The 10,794-nt window shown below is 53.2% G+C and overlaps 1 protein-coding gene across 1 annotated transcript; it reads left to right on the plus strand.

The window, feature by feature from the left end:
* The first annotated feature begins 2,385 nt into the window (after positions 1-2,385).
* On the plus strand, positions 2,386-10,268 carry FNDC11 (fibronectin type III domain containing 11). The gene is made up of 3 exons (XM_065849555.1): positions 2,386-2,449; positions 3,135-3,295; positions 9,312-10,268. Exons 1-3 carry the CDS (start codon positions 2,386-2,388, stop codon positions 10,266-10,268), a joined length of 1,182 nt encoding a protein of 393 aa, XP_065705627.1.
* Positions 10,269-10,794: the final 526 nt, after the last annotated feature.

The following is a 10,794-nucleotide window of genomic DNA, read 5'->3' on the forward strand; positions in this document are numbered from 1 at the left end:
GCTTTGTGCATTTTTCCGGGCAGTGGGTTTGTAAGGAATGGGAGTCCCTGAGCAGTGATGGTTGATCCCCATCCCTAAAGTGGTACCCACTCAATCCTGGGGGCAGGTCTGGCTGAGGACTTGGGGCACTAAACCGAGGCACAGTGGCCAGTACCAACCAAATGTGGCTCCCTGGCCCACACCGGCAGCTGTTTGTCCTCGCCCTGCATTAGGATTAGCCCCATTCTCCCTGCAGATGTCCAGCAGGCCCTGGCGATGAGTGGGACAGCAAACTTAGCCCCTGCCCACATGCTGCCTGCAGAAATACCTCCTGTCCCTGTTTGGGAGCCAGAGGACGAGCAGCCTCTTGCCCACCCGCTCCAGAGGTGGCTGCACACCCAGCCAGGAGAATGCCCTGCAGCCTTCTGCTTTAGCAGCTGCAGGTATTTTCTCCCTTTGCACAGATCCTCTACCCCAGATCCCAGATGTACAAACCAAAACCAAGCCAGTCATAGTAGCTGGGAGCCCCTGTAGCCCCATTTCCAGCTGGGCCCCCCAGTGCTATGGTGACATCCATGCTGGCTGAGCCGTGTCCCACAGCAATGAAACGTTCTCCTTCACACAGGTAATGGCAGCCAGTGATTTCCCAGGTGTTGAGCAGATCAGGGCCACCAAGCCAGCGAGGGACACAGTGTCCTGGCATGTGGGGCCATGCAGCCGCTCGCCAGCCCTTGTGTAACAGCCCCGCAGCCTCAGGTGACCCGGGGCAGCCGCAGTGCTGGGTGGCCAGTGCTCCTCCAGCAGCCCCAGAACCACGGGCCATGTGGCTGTCAGCATTGTGTGCCCTAATCACTGCTGACAGGGACCCAAATTGGATGTTTTCAGGCCAGCAGGGCTGGTTGTCCCCAGACGGAGTGGCGCCAAGGGGACAGAGCTGCCCTGCTCACCAGTGTGCAAGCCAGGGGGTTCCGAGCTGCATTTCAACTGGGGTGTCTTGGGGCTGGGGGCACTGAGTCTGTGCCCAGAGCATCCCACCTGCAGCGAAGGGGCCTGGTTGGCTCTGGTTGCACTGGCAGCAGGTGCAGAACAAGTCCCAAGAATATCCCTGTCCCGGTGACAAGTGCAGCTGCCCAGGGCGGCTGTGCCACGCTGCTGCCGTGGTGCGGTCACCGGCTGATGGTTGCACCATTGCTGCAGGCTGGGGGAGCAAGGGGGTGGTCCCACTGCCCTACCTGGGTGCGCATCACTGGCATCCCGCCGGAGCAGGGACAGGAGGTGACACAGCAGGGGAAAGGTTTGTCAGAGGCACGTGCTCCATCCTCGCCTGCAGAGATGCTGCATGATCCTGCTGCCCTGGACACAGCGCTGTCCCCACCACATGTGGTCACCCCCAAACCAGCCAGCAAAAGCTGCTGCACCACCCAGGAGGCTCCTTCTCCCTCTGCTTTACTCTCCACCTGTGACAAGGATCATTTTGCTGACCTCCAGGTTTGTGGCATCACGTGCTTGTCCATGCCTGGAGTTGTAGCATGTGCCATGGGTGACCTGCCATCGCTCTCCTTTGCTTGGCCCCTGTCAACGTGATGAAGATAAAATCCACGGGAGCTGGGGTGGGAGCTGGGTTGGCTCACACGTGTGCTGCCGCGCTGCGGGTGAGGAGCTGGGAAGCGCAGGTGACCACATGGCACAGCCGAAAAGCTTTTAACATCATTAGCGGGAAGATGTTGGTGTCAGTCACCGGGAGAAATGTCTCACTCCAGATTTGCTCTCTAGAGACCTGCGATTTCATATGCAAAGCGGGCTGCTGAGCTCCGTGATGCTTCAACAACTCAAGAGTTGACAAGTACCCCAGCATGAGCCATCGCCTGCCCTGCCGCTTCCTGGGGACTGGGAGGGGACATGTGGCAAAGGCCATGGCCAGGGTGGGACAGGCAATGGAACCCCCAGCAGCCAGCGCGGCCACCGTGGTCCTGACTGGGCACACACCAGCCTCACCCCGAGGGGTTTCATGTCAGAGCTGCTGCGACCAGCTCCGCTGCCCCTTGCCCTCCTTCCAACAGCGTCAGGAACATTTCCAAGAGCCGCCTCTCCACAGAGGCCCCGACACTGCATTTTACAGCTACAGCTCTAAGCCATTCAGTGCAAAACTGTAAGTCCTTAGTTCTTTTAAGAGCTCTTTTGCTCCTCAAGCGGCAGCCACTTACGCAGCCCCCGCTGGACCTGAGAGACGGCAGCTGCTCGAGCTGGTAGGAGGAGAGCAAGACCGGGTTTATTGACACAGGGCATCCATCTGCCTCATCGCCACGTTGATGAATAGCTCTATTCTACCCTGTGTCAGGCTCCAGCAAAGCAGAGGATGAACAGCTAAAGCTGCAGCAAAGCCCACACACTTCATCGAGCTGGGAGATGACTCAGACGAGGCGCCTCGTGCGGATGGAGGTGACGGTGACACACGAGGGTATGAATGCTGGTGAGTGGGGGTTCTGCCCTCCAAGAACCCTCTGACTGTCCCACAACCAAACAGGGACAGAGGATGAGGAGGGTCCGGGGAGGACCTGGTCCCGGTGCTCTGCCACTCACCACAGAGTCACAGAGTCATTATGGTTGGAAAAGCCCCTGAAGATGATTGAGTCCAAATATTCCCCCACCCCTGGCACTAACTCATGTACCTGAGCACCTCATCTCTGTCTGTTCAACCCTCCAGGGATGGCGACTCCCCCACTGCCCTGGGCAGCCTGTTCCAATGCCCAACAGCCCTTTGGGGAAGAAGTTGTTCCCAACATCCAACCTCAGCCTCCCCTGGCGCAACTTGAAGCCGTTTCCTCTGGTCCTATCGCTTGTGCCTGGGGAGCAGAGCCTGACCCCCCCCGGCTCCAACCTCCTTTCAGCCCACCCCACGCCCTCTGCCCTCCCCACAGCCAGACCGCAGTGGCAGAGGCAGCGGCATCACCCAGAGTCACTCGGGTCAGTCTGGATTCCACCAACAAAAGCCACTTCTCTCCAGCTGGTTTCCTGGCAGAGTTAATGGCCTTTGCACCTCTGGGGAGGCAAGCAGCAAGGGAGGGAATTAAGACCTTATTTCCTCTGCCAGAGGTAAGATCTTTAAACAAGCTTCTCAGCTGAGAACCTTCATTTATTTTCTTTTTTTTTTTCAGATTTTGCAGGGGAATCTTGTTCTCCAGAATTGCATCCGCCTCCGCCCCCACTCAGTGCTGCCAAGGCCTGCGCGTCCCCCAGGACCAGCCTGCGAGCGGCAGCGACGGATGAGCCGACACGGGCACGACTTCAGCCTCGCTGTCCTGCGCGGAGCGGGGCAGTGAGCACTCCCACAGTGACCCCCGCAGCCCCCAGATCACCCAGCGCACGCAGCGCCGCAGCCCCAGCACCAGGGCTGGATGAGCCCCCGGGAGCAGCATCCTTCGAGCAGCCGCAAAGCCTGGCCCAGGAGCCAGCTCTGAGCTCCAGCTCTGCTCCTCCCACATGGATCCAGCCCTGTGGTCACTCCTGGTTTAACTGGGGAATGTGCAGCCTCCCTGGGCTGTGAGAGATGCTCATTCCCACTCTGAAAACCCTTCTGGGGCACTAGACAAAGCACAGGGCTCGCTTCCCCTGTTCTACAAACCTGAGCAGGTCATTACCTTAAACCTGAGCCCCAGTTCCTCCTTGTTCCACAGAAATGCCCCAATCCCATGCCCTGTGTTTGGAAACATAGAGAAATGTCCCCTGAGCCTTCAATGGCAATAAATAAATGCCCACAAAGTTTTTGGCCTGCTGTAGGCAAACAGCTGCCCCAAACTCTGCAGGTCCCCTTGGTGTGGCTCCCTCCCAGGCTGTAATGAGCTGCAGTTAATTGCTGCCTCGGGGACACAATTAACTCCTTCCTGTCCTGGTCTAGCTGGGGCTTTTGCATCCCAAGACAGCAGTTTCCAACCCCCAGGTTCCTTAGAAAACATCCATCCCTCTTCCTTCTGAAAATGAGCCTTCTGAATCACAGCCTGATGAGCAAAGAGAGGGCCCTGATGTGTGGCAGTGATTTAGAGCTGGGATATATCTGGAACGTAACATTTATTTCAGGTGTATGAGGCACCAGTGAAACGCAGAGCAAGTGGGGAGCAAATCCGTCACACCTGTGTGATGGTGGGATTGGAAGCAGCTGCCAAGAGGACAGGGACACATGAGGAGGTCTGGCACCCTCTGGGGATGTGGGGAGACAGCCAGGAACTCTGGAGGAGCTGTGACATCCAGAGATGTTGCCATCAACGGCCATGGTGACACAACCTCTACAGAAAGGTTTGTGTTGAGCCCCCTGTCCCCAGGACAGGGATCACCTCAAACCAGGCACTGCCCAAAAATCTGCCCCAAATCCGACACTGTCACTCACGGGTCCCAGCTGGAAACAGCGGAGGGACAACCAGGCACAGGGTCCATCCTCCTCCCTGTCCCTGTGCTGGTTTCCTCTGCAGCAAATGTCTGTTTCAGAAATGCAGGAGACATGAAATATGAAGATAGAAATTGCCAGCGACTTTTAATTTGGGTTCTGCCAATTTCTCTGTTCCAGCTATTGATTTTCCATAAAGATGAATCCCCGCTCCCAGCTCTCTCTGACAGGCACTATCTGGGTGTTTTGCTTGCCCTGAGAGTGGAAATATATGTTTTATTAAGTGTCAGAGCTCACTAATGAGAAGAGGGAGGAAAATCAATTGTCTGCTTATGTCTTGATCTCGAAGACAGGGCTAACAAGTTCTTTATTTTGATGCTGTGGGCAGGAGGACAGGGCAGAATGACAAACGTGGCAGACAAGGGCTGTCAGCTCCGCTCAGAGACAGCTCGGCACACGGGGGGCAGAGGGGTACGTGGTGTTTGAATGTTTCAGACATGTTTGTATTGGTATTAATTCAGAGAGATTCATAGAGTGCCATAAAATCCTACAGTTGAACTGATGCCTGATGCAAAGCTACTGAAAACAGTGAAATTTCAGCTGCAGACTGTCAGCAGCTTCATGCTCATATGCCTAAAATTAAGAGAGCAGCTTGGCCAGCTGTTCTGGATAAGGCAACCAAAGGGATTCCACTCCTCCATGCTGAATTTGGGGTGAAGGTTAGCATTTGTGACAGAGAGAAGTACAAGCAGGCTCAGAGCAAAAGTCTCTGCACAACTCCAGCAACAAACCTGCCTCCAAACAGGCATCGTGCTGCACTCAAGGTGCTCAGGTGGCGTCCTAATCCCACCAAAATGAGGAGCAAAACTTACCAAAGCCAGGACTTCGCCTTTGCTTTAAACTCCTCCCAGACACAGGACGTGGATGGATGAGGTGAGGTTGACCGGACCTACATGGGACAATCCGTGTGTCCTCAGACCCCCAGAGCACCACGGCCGAGGGACAAGGACAGGTCCAGCTCCCAGCACACATGGCCCAAAGGACAGAAATGGGGTCTATGACACGGGCGTGAACATTAATTTCCTGCAGAAACTTGGTGTTATTACCAAATACTGATCTCTCCCCTCCCCGCCCCCCCGCAAAGCTATCAACCTTCTTTCACTCACATTTGTTACCTTCCTTGTCTGTTAGAGAATCGCACCTGACAATCGTCTAGTTAATCTCTTGGCAGCTGTGAAATGAAATGGTAAGCTCCGGCTGCCTCCCGAAGATGCATTGATTTCTTAAAATGACAGATCACCTCCTCCCTTGATGTTCAAGCCGAAGCTCAGGGCTCTTGCCTATCATTCAATTAAAAAAGCTTAGCAGAGACGCACCAGCTAAAGCAGACAAGACAGCATTAAGGCTGAGACCTGACCCAAAGATTTAATAGTAGGGAATATGAAGGCATCTTCAGACACAAGGTGCCTTAAACCATCCCCCTGGAAAGCAGCTCAGTGAGGCTCGTGGTACACAGAGCCGCTGCCGAGCCCTGTGGAGCAGAGCTGAAACACCAGAGAAGCAATGGGAACATCATATGCAGAGAAGCAAAGCGTTGGAAACCATATTTTGGATTCTCCAATGACCACAAACCCCTCAGACCTCAGAAAATGGCCTTTTTGCCAGGTTAGAGCTTCCACAGCTCCAACGCAACAGCAAGGGGACAAGATGGATGTGAAATTAAATGTGCTTGTTAAGCTTGTTAAGGCTGCACAGAGCCCTTGGCCCCTCTGCTCTTCTCCTCTGTGTCCTCCGTAATATGGGAAGCCGGGCACAGCCCTGGGCTGGGGACAACAGCCATGTCACACCTGGGAGGGCAGGACGCCCAGCCCAGGGATGTCATCGACCCCTCAGCGCTGTGTCACACTGTGACTGCAGCAGCTGGGCATTGTGTGCTGGCCTGCTGTCAGCTATAAAAACCCACACCGCTCATTAAGCTGTCAGAGGAGACAGCGGCTCCTCTCCCAAAGGAAGCAGCCATCTCCCCTCGGGGACAGTGGGTGTCGACAACGCAAAGGTACCCCAGTTCCTCAGGGACCAGAGGGCAAAGTGGAGGAGTGAATTACTGAGATTTATGGAGAACAAGGTACAAATTACTTTGGAACCTACAGTTCTGTAGACAATTGGGGTATGTCCCCATTAACCACCACAAAGTGAAAATCATCGCGGGGAACAGCAGGGACTTGGGGGAGAAGTTGGTGGGTGCTGGGGGCTCAGCTGCGTGACGGAAACCGACTGCAGGGAGAGGAATCACAGAATCAGAGAATCACAGAGCTGTAGAATCATAGAACTGTAGAATCATAGAACAGTAGAATCACAGAATCATATTGGTTGGAAGAAATCCTGAAGATCATGGAGTCCAACCGTTCCCCTGCCCCTGGCACTGACCCACATCCCTGAGAACCTCACCTCCGTGTCTGTCCAACCCCTCCAGGGATGGTGACTCCACCACTGCCCTGGGCAGCCTGTCCCAATGCCCGACAGCCCTTTGGGGAAGAAATTGTTCCCCAGATCCAACCTCAACCTCCCCGGTACAATTTGAGGCCGTTTCTTTGTGTCCCTGTCTCCCCTCAGCTCCTGTTCTCCAGGCTGAACCCCCCCAGGTCCCTCAGCCGCTCCCATCACATTTGTGCTCCAGCCCCTTCCCCAGCTCCGTTCCCTTCCCTGAACTCGCTCCAGCAACTCAAGGGTTTCCTTGGTGTGTGGGGCCCAAAACTGACCCCAAGATTCAAGGTTTGCTCTCCCCAGTGCTCAATACAGGAGATGGCCACTGCCCTGGGCCTCCTGGCTGCTTTATTTCTGTTACAAGCCAGGATGCTGGTGGTGTTTTTTGCTTTTTTGGCCACCTGGGAACATGCTGTCACCAACACCCCAGATTGTTTTCTACTAGGCAGCTTTCCAGCTGCTCTTCCCTAAAAGTGCCTGCGTCCACCCAAGGAGCTGGAGCCTCATCCCCTGAGGGGTTTGTTCCTGGGCCTGGGCAGTGGGGAGGGCAGCCAGGACCCCTGGTCCCCATCCCGGTCCCCACCCCGCCCCGGTACAGGCTGCAGATGCCACAATGCATCACCATGGCAGCCATGGTGGCTGTGGTCAGTGGGGCTGCAGGCACAGCCGGGCTGGACGGGGCTGGGGCTCCCTGGGGCCAACAAGGTGGGTCGGGACTCGTTGTGTCCTTCCTGGGGCCAGGGGCTGAGTTTGAGCTGTGTGGGGTGGCCTTGGTGCCCCTTGGGTGTCCCCTTCCAAACCCTCGGCTTGGGTGACTGCAACCTGCCAGTGAACGGAGTGGTGCTGCTGGGAACACAGCCCTTTCTGGCAAGAAAAATATATATATCTATAACACCAGGGAAAACAAGCACAATCACAGCTCCGTCTGTGGGCAAACAGACGGTTCCAGGGAGCCAAATGGCTCCCAAATTGGGGTAGTGTCACCTGCTGCATGTGCTGTCCCTGCTGCGTCCCTGCCAGGAGCTGGCACCGCGTTGGGTTGGGTTGATTTGTGGGGAAAACAAAAAAAGTAGAGAGGAAATACAGCTTGGTTTTTTAAGTTGACAGCTCTTGGGAAAAAAAATCACTGGAAATGAGTGGATTGGTATAAACTGTAGTGCAGCTAAGGAGACAGATATCTGAGAGGTTTACAAACACCTGAAATTCCTACCAGGAAGTATTATTAGTTCTCTTATGTATTTAGGGAAAACGAAGCCAAGAAAATTGCTTTGTCAACTAGATATCAACATCTAGCTTCTACAAGATGTATGAGAATTAAAATGTCCCAGTTAGATACTACAAGGACTTAAGTATAACCAGAATATTACACAGAAAGAGGAAAGTTACCAGTTGCTGCATCATATTATCACCATCTGACTGGGCTCACAAAATCCTAGTTTCAAATTCTATATTTAATTATTTTTCAAATCAAGCATGTTCATTTAGTGAAATCCACGTCTCGGCGTTCAGCTGGGTTCTCATTACAGTATCACAATAGGGACACAGGCATTTATTTAGCTAATTCCTGTTCCTGGTACATAAAGCTGTGTGCGCCACAGGTACTTCAGCTAAAACCCAGTAAACACCTTCCACCTCGGCTCAGCAGATACGGTTTTGCACAGCACCACGACCTAAACACCTTCTTAACAGCGAACCGTGATCTGCTCACAGGAGCTTTACGTGTGTTTCATTCTCTTGAGCGTTTCCCTATGAGAAAGCAAGTAGATATCGTGGAGCGAGGTGGTGATGTAAAGTAAAACCAAAGAAAAGGACAGCAACGCGTCACTGAAAACGTCCGGTGACGTCTGTCAATCCGCTGGTGAAGGCGGAGGTGCAGGGAAAACGCTGTGAAGCTGTTGTGAGGCTGCACGCAGTGTTTTGGGTGGCTCTGCTGGCTGCACACCCGCCCGCTCGGGGGCCAGAGCGTTCATTTGAAACACCACGGTGATTATGGAGCGGTAGGAACTGGCTTAGAAGACGGGTCTCAAACCTCGACAGCCTGGCAGATTGCAAAGAGAGAAAAATACAGATCTCTGGAGGTGCAGAGGAATGGAAAGAAATTGCATACAGGAGTACAAAGGCATCTAATTAGAATTAAACAGAAGATAATAAGATAGGGAGAAATTTTGGCAGAGTAATTCAGAGAATAGTTCCTGACAGTGAATCTATTAAGCCGAGGTAGAACCTCTCAAGAGGGGGTAGAAGGAGACCAGTTCATTGGAATATATGAAAGTAGACTCTACAGAACATTGGAAACCATGCAGCTATAAAGGAAAATTCCTCTGGCACTCCATCTAGTCTAACAGTTCTTCCCCATCTATAAATTTATAAGCTAGGCTTTAATTAAGCAAGAAGAGTCACAGCCATGACTATACCCTCTCACAGCTGCTTTTCCCTCGGTTCTTAATGTTATTGCTGCTTTCTCGCACAGCAACCGAGCTTTGGAATCATGGCTATGACTTTGAACGAGGCGGAAGGCGGTTCGGAGAGGGCTGCGCGCAGTGCGGAGCAGCTGGGCACTGCCGACTGGGACAGCTACCTGGAAAAGAGGAACATTGTCCTGCAGTTCCTGCACTCCAACCTGAGCCTCCGCCACCTCCAGCACCACCAGAACAAAGTGGAGCTTCTGAAGAAGAGCTGCTTTTACCTGGAGGTCGAGCCCAAACATGTGAATGTGAGGGACCAGAATCATGTAACGCTTCGCACTGACATTTTGCAGCTGGTGGACCCCTGCCAGTTCCAGAGGATGAAGAAGGTGGCAAAAGACCAGACTGAAACCCAGCTGATGCTTTCAACCGAGCTGCTGGAACAGCTGAAAAGCGGCCGCGAAGAGCTGAACAATTACGTGAGGAACTACGACATTAAAACTTTCCTCTCCCAGTGGAACCTGATTATGCAGAAACTGACCCAGCTCTCCACATTTCTGGAAAATCTCCTTTCCTTGCAAACGCCAGGAAAGCTCTATGTCAAGCACCATTTGGTGTCGCACGCAAATCTTAGAGGCACTAGACTCCCCAACATCAGGCTTTCTATCTGCACAAAGATGCCACTGATTTTTGATCGAAACGAATCATACGCACACAAGCACTGGGCCAAGCTCAAGTGGTTTACTGAAAATCAAGAGTCACACCTCGAACAATGTGAACTTCACATTAAATTGCTGACAAATGGGAGCCAGAACGAACCGGGATACAGTAGGATCCAGCCGGTCACCTCCGACACGTGCGCCGTGTCGGGTCTGCAGCCGGGCAGGTCCTACGAATTTGCGATCAGAAGATCCAACACGCACACGTTTGTCTATGGAAAATGGTACGACCGCTTTGTCCTGACGACAAAAACTGACGCTGACGAACACGCGGACGGCAACGCTTGTGCACTGGAAGAATGAGGTGACACACAAGAACGTTTTTCTCATTTTATCCATTTAAAAAAGATGAATGAGAAAAATTAAAGGCAAACCTTATTTTTAAACATTTACACAAGACTGAACTCGTTCTGTTTTCAATCATTTCACAAGCACCTTTCCCAAATCTTTCCAGGTGAGTGGTAACCCATTCCAAATTTCTCACATAACATCCTCAGGCAGCATCTGGGACTCAACACCCAGGTCCCAGTGCCTGGACTCGCGGGTGGGCACAGCCAGAAGCAGGAGGTGTCACAGGACCCTTGGGTGAAAGCATGGGAGATAAAAGCACCTCCAGCATCCACCCACCACCCGGTGCTCTCCAGCCACCCAAGTCCCAGCTTCTTGCAATGATGGTTTTTCTACCCTGTAATTTTTTTCCCCACATCCTACCTCTGAAACACCTGAATCCTCAGCTCTTTACTCATCCCACCTCATCTTCATCTCTGGTTCCTTCCACCCTCTACACCCTGTACCTTTTGGTTACCTAAGCATGCCTGCACGCTCGCCC

This window comes from Patagioenas fasciata, chromosome 16 (assembly GCF_037038585.1).
Source record: "Patagioenas fasciata isolate bPatFas1 chromosome 16, bPatFas1.hap1, whole genome shotgun sequence".
Taxonomy (NCBI): Eukaryota; Metazoa; Chordata; class Aves; order Columbiformes; family Columbidae; genus Patagioenas; species Patagioenas fasciata.

Bases quoted from the DNA above. Each gene is read 5' to 3' on its own strand.
- FNDC11 (XM_065849555.1), top strand. From the start codon at position 2,386: ATGACTCAGACGAGGCGCCTCGTGCGGATGGAGGTGACGGTGACACAC. The intron at 2,450-3,134 runs GTGAGTGGGGGT...TTTTTTTTTCAG, and splicing joins ACACGAGGGTATGAATGCTG to ATTTTGCAGGGGAATCTTGT. The intron at 3,296-9,311 runs GTGAGCACTCCC...TTTCTCGCACAG, and splicing joins GTCCTGCGCGGAGCGGGGCA to CAACCGAGCTTTGGAATCAT.